General features: G+C 40.2%; 2 protein-coding genes across 3 annotated transcripts; both read right to left on the reverse strand.

Annotated features, from left to right (window-relative positions):
• On the reverse strand, positions 1-14159 carry unc93b1 (unc-93 homolog B1, TLR signaling regulator). Of its 2 annotated transcripts, XM_079338377.1 has the most exons (14): positions 13885-14159; positions 11229-11345; positions 10810-10951; positions 10531-10684; positions 10270-10431; positions 9776-9905; positions 9555-9648; positions 8209-8333; positions 7359-7541; positions 6912-7185; positions 6703-6824; positions 6455-6577; positions 2215-2453; positions 1-1859 (listed from the first exon to the last, which is right to left on the reverse strand). In XM_079338377.1, the coding sequence occupies exons 1-13, from the start codon at positions 13885-13887 to the stop codon at positions 2241-2243; spliced, it is 1842 nt and encodes a 613-aa protein (XP_079194503.1). In that variant the 5' UTR covers positions 13888-14159; the 3' UTR covers positions 1-1859; positions 2215-2240. The 2 variants fall into 2 exon arrangements, with proteins under 2 accessions (XP_079194503.1, XP_079194502.1); XM_079338376.1 differs by having other exon boundaries at positions 1-2453.
• An 88-nt stretch (positions 14160-14247) lies between these two features.
• timm10 (translocase of inner mitochondrial membrane 10 homolog (yeast)) lies at positions 14248-17846 on the reverse strand. Its single transcript, XM_079338379.1, has 2 exons — positions 17615-17846; positions 14248-15466 (listed from the first exon to the last, which is right to left on the reverse strand). Exons 1-2 carry the CDS (start codon positions 17683-17685, stop codon positions 15271-15273), a joined length of 267 nt encoding a protein of 88 aa, XP_079194505.1. The 5' UTR covers positions 17686-17846; the 3' UTR covers positions 14248-15270.
• Between the last annotated feature and the right edge of the window lie 42 nt (positions 17847-17888).

Genomic DNA, 17888 nt, shown 5'->3' on the forward strand with positions numbered 1-17888 from the left:
CTGTTGCATTGTGAGCTAAGCACATAGACGTGTTTTTATCTATATTATAAATCTTCTGATAAAAAGGAGTTTTCACTCTTCCAAAGAGATACATCAAGCTACAAGCTGTGTTTTCTTTAGATTGTGCTGCATCTAATCCAGGACTTTTGTGTAAAAAAACATATCTTAATCTCATTGTCAACCACCACGTTAGGAAAAAGGTTTGGAATTGCTATTGATAGCATATCAACAAGTGTAGATTTGAAGGTAAGCAAAGCCATAGATGAGTGTCTGCTCATATTGGTCACATTGAACAAGAGTCTCTAAAAACAACTCCATTCAAACAACGTCACCCTGAAGAGGTATTAAAAAAAAAAATCAATGTATAATTTGAGCTCCGTCTCTTTGAGTTCTTTCACGTCTGATAAATCGGCCTTTTTAAAAATCGATACCTAAGTGTTACAGAAACGTTCCCTTCTCAGCAAAGCCCAAAAAACATGTTATTATCAGACATCCAATTATTGAGCCACAAACTGCAAAACAAACTTTTCTTGTTTTGCAAGTTCTAAGCTTGATTTATCCAAAATGTGTTTCTAAGATTGTCATACCTTCTGATTAAAATGCAATATAATGTTGCATATAAAGTAGTTTTTTTACGCTTTCTTCTGGACCACAATTAAGATGATTATTACAAAGGTACAAAAGCTTTGTTAAGAGAAATACGTAAGATTCATACATGTATAAATATCAGTGAAAATATAAAGTGACAAAAATACAACAGCATTCACATCTACAGTATTACATGGTCATAAGTCTTCAGACCATTTGCTGTGACACTCATATTTAACTCACATGCTGTCCATTTATTCTGATCCTCCTTGAGATGGTTCTGCTCCTTCATTGGAGTCCAGCTGTGTTTAATTAAACTGATTGGACTTGATTAGGAAAGGCACACACCTGTCTATATAAGACCTTACAGCTCACAGTGCATGTCAGAGCAAATGAGAATCTTGAGGTTGAAGGAGTTTGGAGACAGAATTGTGGAAAGGCACAGCTCTGACCAAGGTTACAAAAGAATTTCTGCAGCACTCAAGGTTCCTCAGAGCACAGTGGCCTCCATAATCCTTTAAATGGAAGAAGTTTTCCTAGACCTGGCCGTCCAGCCAAACTGAACAATCATGGAGAAGAGCCTTGGTGAGAGAGGTGAAGAACAACCCAAAGATCACTGTGACTGAGTGCCAGAGATGCAGTGAGATGGGAGAAAGTTCCACAACATCAACTTTCACTGCAGCCCTCCACCAATCGGGGCTTTATGGCAAAGTGACCAACAGAAGCCTCTCCTCAGTGCAAGACATGAAAGCCCACATAGAGTTCTCCAAAAAATACATGAAGGACTCCCAGACTGTGACAAAGAAGATTCTCTGGTCTGATGAGACCAAGATTGAACTTCTTGGCGTTAATTCTAAGTGCTATGTGTGGAGAAAACCAGACACTGCTCATCACCTGCCCAATACAATCCCAACAGTGAAACATGGTGGTGGCAGCATCATGCTATGGGGGTGTTTTTCAGCTGCAGGGACAGGACGACTGGTTACAATTGAAGGAAAGATGAATACGGCCAAGTACAGAGATACCCTGGAAGAAAACCTCTTCCAGAGTCCTCAGGATCTCAGACTGAGCCGAAGGTTCACCATCCAACAAGACAACGACCTGAAGCACACAGTGAAAATAACAAAGGAGTGTCTTTGGAATAACTCTGTGACCATTCTTGACTGGCCCAGCCAGAGCCCTGACCTCAACCCAACTGAGCATCTCTGGAGGGACCTGAAAATGGCTGTCCACCAACGTTCACCATCCAACCTGACAGAACTGGAGAGGATCTGCAAGGAAGAACGGCAGAGGATCCCCAAATCCAGGTGTGAAAAACGTGTTGCATCATTCCCAAGAAGACTCTTCTACTCAATACTGAGCAAAGGGTCTGAATACCCATGACCATGAGATATTTTAGTTTTTCTTTAATACATTTGAAAAATTTCTAAATTTCTGGGGTTTTTCTGTCAAGATGGGGTGCTGAGTGTACATTAATGAGAAATATAATGAACTTTTTTGATTTTAGCAAATGGCTGCAATGAAACAAAGTGAAAAATGTAAAGGGGTCTGAATACTTTCCGTACCGACTGTATGACATCCGACAATCACCTCATCTGATTCTGCTTCTTTTTTCTTTGTGCTTACCCTCCCTGACACTCTTCCAACTCTCCCTACTCCACATTGGCGTCCTCCCCTCTGGGGCGCTGACCCCCAGCCATTCTCCTCCTTGCTCCAGGTGAGTCTGCCCCCACTTCTTGGTCTCCGTCCTCCCCGTCGTCTGATCCCATCTCCTCTGCAAAACTCCCTTTGTCCTCATCCTCCTCACTCTTGTCAGAGTCAGACTCGTCTGAATTGTCCTCTTCCAGGTAACGGTAGCCTTTGACCTGCAGACACAGATGCCATATTGTTGACAGAGGACAGAAAAGGTTCGTTCATATATCAAGATGTGTTTCAATAATGTTTGAGTCACTAGCAGAAAGCCCTGATTAGAACTGCACTTGGACTATTACTACCCCTCAGCTGATTTAAGGACCAACTGCCGTTTGCAGGAGTCCAAAACTTCCCGCACCAGATCACTATTGATAAAAAAATGCAAGGCATAGATCCATTAAATTCATCTATCCCATGTGTAATTGAACATAAAATTGTAAACAGATTAAGGCAGGAAATGTTCTGCTGGGGAAGCAGTGACATTAAAATGTATCAAAACCACTCTGAATATATGTTGCTAAGCTCCCTTTTGATTGATGACAGATTAATTCCTAGTCCAACTCGCCATGTGATTGGACTCATCACCAGAGGATGATCTGTTGAAAACTACGGGTTTTCTAGAGGGTCCGAGACATCTTGCTTTATGTTTGTTACAGCTAAGCTATAAAAAGCACATGTGTCATATTTCAAAGCACCCCTCAGGCTCTCTTAGGATGGAAGTGATCCCTCAACTTCCCAGGATGCTTCACTGTTAAGAAATAGCATCTATCGCATAGGAAACCACAATAAAGAGCCCACTCAGTCTCGAAGTTTGGCATTTGACCTAGTGCTATACTTACATAATGATTCCTATTTTGATGATCCTATTATGATGGTACTGCCTCAGAGGTGAGCTGATGATCGACGTCTCTTGAAACAGTCCGTAATTCTTTGGCTTCCAAACTCCCCTCCTTTGTCTTCCCCATAACTATTATTTAACTATTACTACAGGTGGGCAGCAGCTCCGTGCGGTTTTATGGTGGCACCCCATAGCCAAAAGGTCAATGCCCAGATAATAAAAGTCTTCAGCAAGCTCTCCTCCCATGTCTGTTTGACCAGTTCTACAGTATATGTAATTACCGTAAGCTTAAAGGGGACATTTTGATGGTATTTTAAAATACAATGAGCCAAATTACAGAGCTGAGATAGACTACTTTTACAACCGATGCTCTGATAACTCATTGATTTTAAATACAAAGAAATCTAAAGAACGGATGATCATTGATTTCAGAGGACAGTTGTCTCTCTTCTCTGTAAATATGAATGACAGAAATTGAAATTGTACAGGAGTAAAAGAATCTTGGCACAATAATAGACAAACTGACACGGAACACCAACACAAATGCAGGATTTGCAAAGGCTCAACAGTGCCTCTATTTTTTAAGGAAACTTAGAAATTTCTGTCGACAACAAGATTTTAATTAAAAGTGTCCTTGACCTTTTTATATTCAATGTTGGGGAGGAGCATTGGCTGTACAAAACAAGAATAAACTGAACAAGGTTGTTAAACTAGGCAGCAAGATAACCTGGAAGCAAATGTGCTGCATTTCTGGCCAGACAGACCGGTACACTTTGAATTTAGCCAACAAGATCACAGTTGACCCTCTGCACCCCCAGAGTGTGAACTCGTGTGTTCAGGGCGCAGGTACAATATGCCCAGGATGAGGACTAAAGGAGGCGTTACGTTTGTACCCCACAGCATCCAGCTGCTAAATGAGCTCTGATTATACAGAATGTACTTGGCACTCTACACTTTATTTAACGTGCTACTGAAATTCCTCTTTTAGTTGTGTGATGCTTTAGTGTGTTTTATGTGTTGTTGTTTTTTTTTGTCTTGTAAATGTTTGTTTGTTAGTATTTTACGCTCTCGGTGCAAGACAAATTCCCCTAGGGGCAATAAAGGTTTCATTCATTCATATGAGCAGCGGGCTCTCCTTGCAGTTAACAATGAGGCGAGCGAAAGACTGTTGATGTACATAGAAATATCTTTATTGTAGTGATAAACAGCTAATGGAAAATCAGTACATTTCCCCCTTAAGAACAATGAAACAACTTCATAGAGAAAGCGAAGCTGTTGAGAAATCTCTCATCCAGGGGAAGCACAGTGAATGTTGAATTTAGAGGTTAACAGTGTCATAAAAACACTCTCCAGGGGAAATCTCAGAAGAATAACTTTGGCAATGAAAACACTTGATTCAGAGTGTTTGGCCGAAAACGATAGGAATTTAAAGACAACACTTTGAACTTAGTGCTTTTCATGATTAGCAATCAAAGAGAGATCAAAACCTGTATGAAATCCCTGTAAAAGATGTGTATTCAAATACAGGTAACCATAGTAACAGTAGGCTGTTTGTTCATTCTGCTTCCTTATCAGACTTAATCAAAAAGCTTGTTTTATTTGATATTTTTGCAGGAAACCCAAGTCAGCGAATTTGTAATACTGAAACTGAACACTGGGTGGACTCTTGGCTGATGCTGTTCATATAGCTAAGGCTCCAGGTAATTGGATTAAGGTGTGTATTTGGAGGTATTCACTTTTTCGACCCTGCCAACAACCCATTCAGAAACGCCCCTCGGTTTGCCAAAGAAACAGTAAACCAACAGGTAATCCAGCGATGAAATACCAGTTTTTTTTACTGGCTATGAAACGAGCTTTAATTAATACTGAACACCTCTTTATGACTTTCAAAAGCAAACAACAACAACATGACTACTATACAGTTATTTATAATGCATGTAACTGCGGCAGCTTGATAGGTGTGTCTAAATTTGAGGTCACAAAAATCCTTACAGTCAACACAGATCTAAATAAAGCCCAAATAAACCTCTGTTTAAAGCTAGTAAAGTTACATAAGCATTGTATTTTCAAACCGTACAGTAAAATATTTCTCGAGAGGCAAGTTCAAACATCCAAATAAAGGCTTTATTTCGGGGGTGGGAGCCTTTAATGTCTAAGCTTTGGAGGCATTAAGAGTTTTAACTTATTACCCATAAGGCCACACCAATAGAGGATACACTGATTTGTTTTTCAAACAAAGAAGTCACCACATTCAGCTGTCTATTCATCTGAAGGAAAGCTTTGTTTGAAGGAAAGAGGGTTTTATTTTAGACACGTTTTGTAGAGAGCCAGCTTCTGATTACAGTTAGAGATGTAACTATGTGCCTCAACAATTCTGACTCCTTTGTGTCTGCCACAACATACTAAGATGTACAACAAACACTGTGTGGGCTCAGAAACAAAGGTATAATGGAGCACAGATACTAAAACCAGCTAAAAAGTGATAACATGTAAAGAAGTTTAAAATTCACTGAATTAGTGTTGTAAATAATCTGTGTTTATTTTCAGCAGACAGCCAGCATTATCCACCTGTCACTCAAAGCAACCACAATGACTTAATGTGCAGAATGTTTGGCCCTGATGGTGTAAACACATTTGAATACATTTTAATTCCAGCTTACTTTTGCAAGTTCATCCAAATCTGCTTTACTCAGCTTGAAAGATTTTATTGCCGCAGACGGATGTTATTAGGTTACAAATAAACACTGACATGCGACTTACCCTGGGTGCTTTTTTATTATATGGGCATATATCCTGAAATGTTCAAAAGGAACAAACCAGACAAATATTTCACTTTGCCTTTACACTTTATTTTTCCGGCCAGCATCCTTGTCAATTTTCTCCATGAACTCAAGGTGACCTGATTGGACAGCCCAGCAGGGAATATTCAGGAAACCACTGAATAGACTGTATGCATACGACTGGTGCAATCTCTGTGTATGTAAGGAAACTGCCTCATCATGTTTTCTGTTCATTCTTGTCCTCTCTTTGGTTAATATTGTCAATGATTTGAACTACATATAGTGCTGATATATTAGGCAAAAATCAATTTAATATCTGACTCTGTTGCTTCATCCACCACTTCTTGTCTTGCCTCCTGAGACCTGGTGGACAAGCAACTCAGTATAATTCAGGAGTGCATATGTGTCTGTGAATATGGATTATCACCTACCTCTGCAGAAGCAGTAGTGTTTAAACACACCACTGTACACTGTAGCCACCCGCCACAAACAACTATATCATTATTGATGATTCACTATGAATATAATCACGTTCGACTTTGGTTCACACTTTTACCTTGTGCCGTGGGCGAGGGATGCGAGGCAGTCTGTATTGAACTTTCATGGCCAGCCGACGCTCCATCAACCAATAACAGTAACAGGCCAGCAGTAAAGTGGCCAACAGGATGGAGAGCTTGGCCTGAGGAAGAGGGACATACATTGGTGAAGAAAATAAAAAGCAGGCCCTTCTCCTTCAAGTATTTTTTGTATTTTGAGAGATCCGAACATGTCAGACATTTGTCTACTAAAGATTACGAGTCTTACCCTCATCGGCAGGTGGGACCACAGGTAGACTATGAAGATGGCGATGGCCTGCCACCAGTGATAGATAGTATAGACAAAGTCCAGACGTTCCTTATCCTCAGCATACAGCATACCAACCAAAACTGACACAAAAACAGAGTTTTTGAGGTCAAGTGTGAACAATGTTAGTAAATGATCAGTACAGACTCTCGATCACAGTGGTTACTCACTGCTGACCCCCGTCTTGTTTAGGGCGGTGCCAAGTCCCCACAGTACAGAGATAACCAGCAGAGGGGCCTCATACTCTGGTTGGTCCTTCTTCAGAGAGAACACCATGAGAGCCACCAGCAGCACTCCATGGACAAAAGCCCCCCCTATTAGGCACACCCAGCGCGGGAGGCGAAGGAGGCAAAGGGAGAGGGAGGAAAATATGGAGCAAGAGAGGCCGTAGACCACTATCAGGAGCCACAGTTTTTTGAGACCCAAAACGCACACACCATAGGACTGTGGAGAAAAGAGAAGCGACATAAAAAATACATCAATTTCATGTTTTATCTGTTATTACTATAATCTTTCCTTTTACTTTGCATTTAAATACACCACAACGCTAACTAAATCAAAAAAGAGCAAGTAAAAGCTATTCTACTATTTAACCGAAGGTATTGACAGCATAGTACCAAAGAGAATCCAGTGATGGCAAACAGCATTTCAAGTCCGCTGTAGATGAAGAAGGGGCAGAGCAGTCGCAGCCGGTAGTCTCTCAGGTGTTTGAAAGGAAGCTGGAAGATGTTTCCCCAGCCAATACTGCGGAGATCAATCTCTTCTGTTGGGCGGTATGCAGCGCCACACAGCACAAGGAACTTCAGGTAGAGGGAAAAAGTCATTTTATTTTCAAATCATTTCGTAATAATCTTGTGTTTGTGAGTGCTTTAAATCTGAACAACGAGGCCGTTCTTTTCAGCCCTTTGTAGGGGGAGCTCGGGTGGACAACCAACAACATAATTCTCTGCACATAAAACACATGTTTTTAGGGGTTTTAGGTCACACCCTACGTTCAGAGGCTACAGACCTCCAAGCAGCTTTGAGTCCTACCTCTTTGCTGTCCTTCTCCACTCTCTCTCTCTCTCTCTCTCTTTGATTTTCTACACTATCCACCAACCTTTCACAGTGCTCTCAGGTGTGTGAAAGTGTAGTCCCATGTGTGTCTCTTGTCCTTTTTATATTGACAATACAAGGCCGACATTAACGCCGCGGTACCATCTCCTCTTCAATATGAAAAGAGGGAGCAAGTCGATTGACTAAATAAATGGCTCTGATGCCATCAGTTTTCATTCCTAGCTCCTGACTAAATAAGTTTAGATAATAACTACCAACATGCTTATGTTCCAAAAATCAGTGTTCAGCTTCTTACAAGGGTGATTCAATTCATATTTCATCAATTACTACTATATATAAATGTGCTATATTCCATCAGCTATTTTACTGTGTGTGTGTGTGCGTGCGTGTGTGTGTGTTATATGGTCTTACGATGATCATTGCAAGGAAGGCGAAGCCCATTAGCACACTCTCCACCTGGATGAGCAGCATGGAGCGAGGCAACTTTTTCAGCACAGTGGTGTTGAAGCCGGGGATCACGCCACTGATATTTGCTCCTGAAAGAAAGAGAAGGATCATCAGGGGCAGCTACTTTACACTGTGTGCACAGCTGGAAGAGCAGGCGCAACCTATAACAGAGGTTATAGTCACAGTCGCACGTCATCCCACACAGTCCTGCTCCTCCTCTGTAGAACTCATACAAAGGCCGACAGTATCTAAAAAACAGAGGTTGCAGTTATAAGGAGGGGTATGAGAAGTATTGTCTGGTTGATTCATAAGACAGCACCTCTGTATGAGTGACTGAAGGAGGAAAGCTGAATGATTAAATAACTAACAGAGCAGCACTTTGGCTAGCATGTGTGATCACTGTTATTTAGTATTCTCCTCTGTTTCTTGTTAACAAAAAAATATGTAAACATTGCAGCTTTAGAAGAAGTGTTGCACTTCACTAGTTACATAGTAGCACTTTGCTTTCCACCAAAAGAAAAGAAGGCACAAGCGAGCCAACAACTGGACTTGATGCAAGCATGTAAAATCTGCTTTTCTATAACGATGTTAATCGACTTTGTATTTTAAAAAATAAACACTGTTCTTATGAACAATTTGTAAGAAAATTAGATGCTATAAAATGCAAACAAACAAATACAGTTGATACTGTTTGCTGTTAATCAGGACCAGTTGTTTTGATGCATGTTCAAGTTCTTGTTTGTGGCTATCACACTGTGGCTATTATTCTGGTAACCATAATTATCTATATACATTTTTGTATTAATATTTAACGTGGACATTAATTTGAAAGTTGATTAACGTTTCGTTTAATATGTTATATTTGGTTTCTGTCCACATTATTTCTGTTACATAAATTCACTTTTGCAAACACCGGCCAGCTGATTCATCTGTTCCTGACTCTGAAAAGACGAGACTGCAGTGTCATCTCTTTTTTTTTTCAACTCGCACATATACCTGTTCTATCTAGAGTACATCTGGACTCTAATGTGATGCTGCTAATGTTTCATGAAAGTGGTTGATGTCATGACACCCAACAACAATTTCAAATATTTTAATGCGTTAGTCTTAGCTTGTACTGCTGTTCCCAACTGGCCAACAGAAACAATAAAGGACACCATGCACAGCCGATCTACATTCTCGAGTGCCAAATAATCTGTCTTACATTTAACCTTACTTTACTGTCACTTTGTTGTGAGCAGACAATCAGTTTCAGCTGTATACACACACACGTCTATTGTCAGTGAAGTTGACCTCCACTCTGACCTTACCGCAGTAATGGACATTACAGAGAATATGGTCGCTCTCGAGCAGGTCTCCGTTTAGGACAAAAACCATCGGGAACTCCGCAAACACCAAACTCAGCTGATAAAGGAGAGAGAGAAGAATGCTCATTAGTTTCTACTACTTTACAAACAAACCAGAGGGTCAACGTTGCACACAACATGACTTTAATGGAAGCATTAGAGGAGACAGACATCTGAAGACTCACATGGAAGATGATATAAAAGATTGAGTGGAACACGATGATGTAACTGTGGCACGCCCCCTTGGGAAGCTTCTTCTGCTCCTGCACGTGTTCGTCCCTGTAGTTGACGTATTCATAGTACTGCTGGGCCATCCTGTTTGAGTTCAAGTGTGTGTGCGGGGTGAGAAGGAGTGAAAAACGAAGTGGTATGCATTTATTTAGCGCCTCGAGCTTTAAGCCACATGTCGCCCATTCACACGCACACTTTCCTAGGCTAATTATGTGCCATGCATGGCCAGTAACCAGCTAATTATTCACTCACAGTCACACAGTGAGGATTAGTTTCTTGCAGAGGAGTACATCTCCATCCATCCCACAGCAGCACAGTTATGAATTTGATTAAAAACCACTACATAGATATTCTCTTTAATTGAAACATGTTTCAAATCAACTACTGTCATGAAGGTCAAACTTCAGCCTTTAATGCAACATCTCAGTCCACCCACCCTGTTTCTCACCGAGTGATATAATTTCCCAAGGAGGCCCAGAATGGCACAATGGCCACGCCAATGGCTACTGCTGATGGAACCAAGGTATAATATCGCTCCCAGTAATTGGTTGAGACGAAGAGTGCGTAGATTCCCGAAGCCAGGAACATCATCCACTTGGTTCCTAGAAACCTAGAGGGAACAAAATGGAGTATGTACTCTAGTGAAGGCTGAGCGAGGCCATTTAGACTAAAAAAAAAAAGAAATGTTTTATAAATTGAGTTTAAGTACCTGATAAGTATGGGGGTGTACAGCAGGCTTATGATGGGAGTGACGTTAATGCCCATCAGCATCTTACGGTCGATGTCCTCCAAACCAAGGTTGCTATACTTCACCTCCCGGTAGGTCGTGTCATAATGAAGAATCAGCTGCATTTGTAAGAGACCTGTGGCATACACACAAACACACCATTATGTGTTCATAATACCTCTAAGGAACATATCCTAGTGTGTGCAACAGTGCCAGTCCAAGTTATTCTTTCCTCATTTCAAATACTCTTGTCAGACTCACCCATGTACACACTGTACACAATCATGGCTCCAAAACTGGCTGCAACGACGTTCTTAATGACTCCCAGCCTCTTCCTCCTGTAATATTTCCTCTCCTCCTCCTCTTCATTGTACTCTGCCTGCGGGGCCAGAAACTCCTCCACCTGTCGACAAAATGGAGAATTGATGGGAGGATGGATGGGAGGATGGGAGGATGGGAGGATGGATGGATGGATGGATGGATGGATGGATGGATGGATGGATGGATGGATGGATGGATGGATGGATGGATGGATGGATAGATAGATAGATAGATAGATAGATACTTTATTGATCCCGAGGGAAATTCAGGTGTGTGTGTGTGGTGGGTGGAGGTTGTTCTGAGGTTTTAAAAAAAAAAAAAAACATTTTTAAGTTTTCACAGGACATCTGGGAGCTCACCTGACCCTGCACGTCTGCTTCCTGCCCCACATTCAGCAGTTCATTCAGGGCGCCATTAGGAGGTGCACCGAGCTCATCTGCCTGCGAGAGCAGCGCTTCCCCGTCCGCTGCCTCCATCTGGTGTTCAAAAGAAGCAGAAAAATCAGGATCACAGACGGTTCCCCACAAAGCAATGATCCAAACCAATGAGTGAGATATATTCTTCATGTTATTCCTGTAAGGTTCTTTTAGGCTTTCAAGTGTGACAATTTCAGGATGGACTGGCATTTCAACTGTTCCTTTTTTGATGCATATTTTTACTAGCTCTTTAATTGATGCATTTTTTTTTTACTAGCTCTTGATTATTGTTTTGATGCATATTTTTATCTATTTTTAACTTTTTTTTGCAGTGTGATTTTCTTCTGCTATCCTGCTTTGCTGCTGTAACACTGTAAATTTCTCCGCTTGAGAGATGAATAAAGGATTATCTTATCTTATATATTAAATTCAAGAATGGAAACATCTGTATACTGTAATAGTTCCTTAAACTTGTGAACTTTTAACTCGTGAGATCATCCACGAGGACAGAAGTTACAGCGATGATCTTTCTTCACGTTATTATTTAACCCATTTTAAATTCTTTCTTCCTCTTCAACATCCATTTTCAGGAAAATCTCTTACATCTGCTTCCAGATACACACACAATAACTTGTATCTTCCCAGTAATCTTTTCCTGCACTTTCTTAATTTTTTTTTTTTTTTCTATATTTTTGTTTTTATTATTTGATTGATTTATGCAACAGAATGTCTATTTGTTTGTAGAAATGGAATTATTCAGGGGAAATAACTATAATCTACTCTGTTTAAATCATATATCAATTTAAAACGATGTGTTTGATTCTATGTTTCATCCTCTGGTGTTATAAAGTAGTGGTTCTCAAAGTGCCACACATCCAGAGGAGGGTCCTGAGGTTTTAAATGATTTAAAATAGACGATCCCGTTAATGTTAAAATATATGCACAAAAGTAGTTCTATGAAAGTAAAACTAGTCATGAAGTGAGATTTATGCTCAAATGAAAGTAAAAAGAACGTAGGTGTCTTCTGCTCTTCACACAAAGATGAACCCACCTGTGTGACCACACGCTGCTCAGGTCTTTACATGGAGATGACTTCAATACTGCCTCTAGCCTTCCTCACTATAAATGGCTTGATAAGCAGTATCATCATATCTGAGCTCTATTAGTACATGCGCACGGCTGTGTGCAAAGTTAGATGGTTTAACCATCTCCAGGGACAGCAGGGGTAACTGTCACTTTTGTTTTGGCGGCCGTAAGTTTTCAAAGTTTGGGAAGCCCTGTTATAGAGGACACGCGTCCTTTTCTCCTTCCTAATCGATTCCTTTTCTGTCCCATAGTTCTGCATTAGTATGAAGTTTGAGCTTTGTTCCTGTTTTTCTAAAACTAAAATAGTAAATAGTCCTGAGCTTGTATCACCGTTGTGTTCTGACTACTCTGCTTCTACATCGCAGGTCACACCTGTACATGCATACTCATCCATTCACTGATGGCAGAAGTGACCATCAGAAGTAACTAACCCAATCTATGAGCAGCGGGAGCACCTTGGGGTCCAATGACACATTTGACCTGTGGCTGAGGAACTGGGGATCAAATCCCAGACCTCAGACTGAGAGACAACCTTCTTTAGTAAGTGAGTGAGTGAGTAAGTCTTTATCTATATAGCACTTTTAAAACAATTAGTTACAAAGTGCTTCGCAAATGCAAAAACATACACAAACACATTTCTGAAGGCATGAGGAAGGGTAATAACCAACCGAGCCACCTTGTAAAGCTATTATGGTATGTTTTTATTAAGCCATAGTTGGAATTTAAATTTTGTCATAAATACAACCTTTGTTAAAACCATTATTCTAGACCATGGTCACCAAGCAGTATAGGGATCTATTCAATTCTGGAAGAAAGTTAGACCTTCACCAGAGTTATCACTCCACCAAAAAATAAATAAATAAAAACTACCTGTTGTAAATGTTTTTCTTATAAATATAAAGTAAGAGAATTTAAAAACTCCATCCAGCTCTAAAAAACGAGACTGTGCTCTCTGTAAATGTAGTTTGTTTTTATTTTATTACAATTGTTTTATTTTGTTGCCTTGAGTTCTTAGTTTTCTTTACTATTAAGAACTAGTTATCTAATACACTTCAATACTGAAAGGTATTTTCCCGGGGGTTATTTTGCTTTACTTGTGATCTATTGCTATGAAAAGAGGATTTGAAACTCAGCATGTCCTTTTCAATGACACGTCTTGTCAAAGTGCGTTATGGCACTACTTGGGTAAAGTCAAGTATATTTATTAATAATCATGTTTTCTTTAAGAGGCATTTGACGTTTTAAAGGTTTTAATTTCAGCTACTTTCTCTTCTCCAAATCAAGGACTTTTAAACTCATTTCAACAGCTGACATGACGCAGAATGAAAAGAAAACCGGGTCATGTATTGGCCTCATGAAAGATTTGGAAAATCATTTGACAGAACATTAGTGGACTTCTGATTTATATAATAGTAGTTAATATGGCACACGGTACATCGGTGCCAAATACAGGTACTGATCATTTCTAACCTTTCATTCTTTGCACCCTTTAAAACATCTTGATATCACTTACCATGTTGTTCTGCACGGAGCTCCTGGCGGACAGCGCAGTGAAGTTTGTCCACCTGAAGAGACGGAAACACTGAGCCCACCTCTGGCCCTGCGGCACTTCTGATAACTGCAACAACTACTTCTCTTTTCAGACACAACGTGCAGGTATAAAAATACGTTTCGCGTAGGAAACGAAAGTTGGTCGTTTTCACTTCCTCCCTCCAGTCTGCTTCGCTGTATGTCTTAAAGGCACAGGCACACCTCAAACCCCTCCGTCCTCTGTTAGACATGATAAATAAATGAGAATTAAAGCCATCAAGTCCTTGCTAAAAAAAAAGAAAAGAAAAACATTTATAACACTATTACATCACTCGTGTTGACATGATAAAGGACAGCATTGTTTTATTTTTCATTCATAACACAATACAGTGCAGCTTCTTCAATATGCAGATGAAAAGCTGTGCCGCTGACAGTCGTTACAGAAAAAAGTATTATCACAGTCAAAAACATGGTCCACTGACATATATGACGACACAGTCAAAACAAGCATGACAAATAAGCAAAGTTCAGTCCAACTTCAACACACGTCCATGTAACCAGAATGGCCAGGCGACAGTCTACAAGTGAGTTATTGTTACAGAGCCAACACAGCACCACACAGCTGTAAGAGAGTAAACTCTGCATAGTGTCTCATAAAGAAAGACATATTGGCATCTGCCATACATAATCGATTCCTTTCCTGGCCTAATCTTTGTCCGTTCATTTGAGACTATATACTGGAGATATGATGGATTTAATGGTTTGGTGCAAAACTGACACAATTACACTGGCTGCAGAAAAGACATTTTAAGTATTTCTACTTGAATATCATATTCTGCTACAACCTCTTAAAAGAAATAACCAAGTTCAAAGGGTTATTTGGGAACAAAGACTGGATGGTAATAATCCTGAGTGTCTGTTTTGACCTGCCTTAAGTACAAGATGATTGGTTCTTCTTTAAGGTATTTTGCAGTAGTGGCAGATTTCTTTGCACTCCGAGCAGCTAAAAACAAGCACAAAGTTTGACTTAGAAATGATTTTACAAGTCCAGGAGTGTCTCCCCTTCAGGTTGTCGTTCAGGAAGACCAGGCCGAGCTGAATGTATCCGACACTTCCACAGAGGCTCATGGATAACCTTGAGCAATTCATGCAGCTTCGTGACTCCTCCTGCTGCATCCAGTGTCTCTGCTACAGAGGAGGTCCTAGACCCTCAACATGACTTATTTGTTTTGTTTTGTTTATATTTTTAATTTCAACTAAACCCTCCCACTCTTTAAAACACAAGTCTCTCAGCTGAGAGAAACTAAACCCTGACCCATAAACTTGAAATCCCCAACAATGCTCCACTTCATCCCCTCTATCAGTGTCTCTATCCGCTGCCAACAGCTGCTTTCCTCATCATTTCCTCATCCTGGACCGAGAGCTCTGTCAGCTTGCGTCCCAGCTTCTCATGGAGGTCCAGGTATTTGGCCACACACCGGTCCAGGCACACGGACTCTCCTTTTGTCAGCTCTGCCTCCTTGTAATGCGGAGGTACACACTTCCTGTGGCAAGCGTTAGTCATCCTGGGAGAAAAAGGAAAACAGAAGACAGTCCCATTTATTGTGTTCTATGCTTACGCACCTTGAAGTTAGTCTGCCTAACACTGACAAAACTATACAGCTCCATCTGCTGAACTCAAATCTCCTTAAATGTAAACCTTGTTTTGACTATTAATGCCCCCACTCACGTGACTTGGCGCTCTTAGCTCGTTTGTGATTTAAAGCACTCTTTCAATTACTGTGATAACACTGAAGAGGCAACATCTGGAAATGATGTAATACTTCTAGATAAGGTGAAAACTTATGTCTAGACAGCATCTGAATAAAGGGCTCAAACAACTTCATCCTTAAGTCTACTGTGATGTCATCAAATATCTTCAGATCAGAAAAGACTTAAAACAATGACATTACAAAGCACATATGAAATATGATATAAAATGTGTAAAATTTTTATGTCTGAAATTAGCAATAAATGCATGATGTAACTACCCAATACATTAAAATTCAGCACTAACATGTCATGAGTTAAGCCTCAGAGCTGGATCGCGAAACAACGTGCATCATGACCATAAATATTTACTTTTCTATAGCAGACGTACTGGCTCGTAATAGCAAACAGACACTTATTAATAACAGTAATTATGGCTTTCTTTTAGGTGTCCCAGTTTGTCATGACAAGGTGACAGGCAGCCCGCATAATACCAGGACACTGAAATGATTACCATTTGACCCGCCCAACATTTTTTTGATCATTTATTCTTTTAATTGTAAGTTTATTTATAGAACAAGTTTTAGTCATTTTAATAACACTCGTTTGTTTCAGTTAAGATATGACAGTATAAATCCACAAAACAAGTACCTGCATTACCAAGGCACTTAAGACTGAAAACCTCATTGGAGACAATATTAACATTGTAAGACTTGAATTTGGTCATGTCAATATGTCTCCTATGAAACAGGTGCCTTATGAGCTCACTGTCCCACGTGTTTCCAAATCATGCATGTGGGTGCTTCAATCTAAACATATATAGCAGTTATAACAAGAGCATGTTCATTAGCACAATTGTTAACCATCTAAAATCCATATCAGAGCCAAGATTAAGGACGTAGGTTCATATTTTTTGCATCTTTATTAAGCCAAAGTTTTTACATTTATTTGTTATCAAAGTAGAAATCCAGTTTTTACTAGTAGATTGATCCATAGAAGCCACCATAGATTAGTTTATTTATTGATTTGGTGGTGAGCATGCTCAGTACTGATCCAGATCACCCATACACTTTTAACATAGCGGCTGCTAAATCTTGTTTGGGGCTTATTGTATACAGAGGGGAGGGGGGGACAGCGGGTGTGTATTGTAACTAATGTCTTGTGTCCTGACTGTCTGTATACTGCTACTGGATGCCTTGAATTTCCCTCGGGATCAATGAAGTATCTATCTATCTATCTATCTATCTACACAGGAGGTGATGTGTGTTACTGTAAATGCTAAGGACGCCATTAATGTCATTTATTTGTATTAAATTCATACTGAGATAGGTTGGCCCGTTGAATCAGTGATTGGTTACATGCATGTGCATTCAGTTTGTGAGCTATTTCATCGTCATTAGAGCTGAAACTTAAAATCCTTCATGCTGTTTGGACGGCGGGGACACGATATAATTTTCGACCCATTTCAAATTATCGTTTGGAAAATGTATTAAAACAAGACTGTGCACCTTTTATAAATACTTTTAAAAGGATGCAACATAAGAAATCCTCTTGTATTGTGTTTTTTAAGGGATGGTATCGACATTTAGCCCTTCAGGCTGTCACTTAGCTTCAGTCATTAAATGCACACGAGCTGTTAAAGATCCACTCATCTGCAGGTTAACTAGAGCGAAGTAAAGTTAAATGTCAGATCGGACGCATTATAACCTTTAAAGAGCCTACAAAAAGTGCCTGTTATTCGACGACTGTACGGAGCTCTACAATGAGCATCAATACGACATTATCACATGCAGCTAGTGTAATTAAAGCTCGTTAAACAAACACGAATGAGTGAAGTTATAACTGTGTCATATCTTAAGACCGTACTAAACCAACTAAAATAAAGACTGGTTTGAGGCCATGGATTGCCTCATGACAGATTAATAGCGGAGGCTAGCTTCAGCGTTAACGTGTTTTGGTTTTACCGGTTGTACATGTCAGCCATCATTTCCACCTCGAGCTCTGCCGCCAGTTGCTGTGCCTTCATAGGATCCATGTCTGCACTTCAATGTTGTAACCCCGCCGTCCTAGTAACCCTCTCCTGCAGACAGAGGAGCAGAAACCTACCGGCTACTTCTTCTGTAACCTTCAAACCTGCATGAATACACGTGTGAACCACTTCCGCCCATACTTCCGCTGTCAATAAAGTTGTATCCGAGCAGCAAGGGGACACTGTGCGCCCTCTATTGGCCTCCCTCA

The sequence above is a fragment of the Symphodus melops genome (genome assembly GCF_947650265.1).
Source record: "Symphodus melops genome assembly, chromosome: 2".
Classification (NCBI taxonomy): domain Eukaryota; kingdom Metazoa; phylum Chordata; class Actinopteri; order Labriformes; family Labridae; genus Symphodus; species Symphodus melops.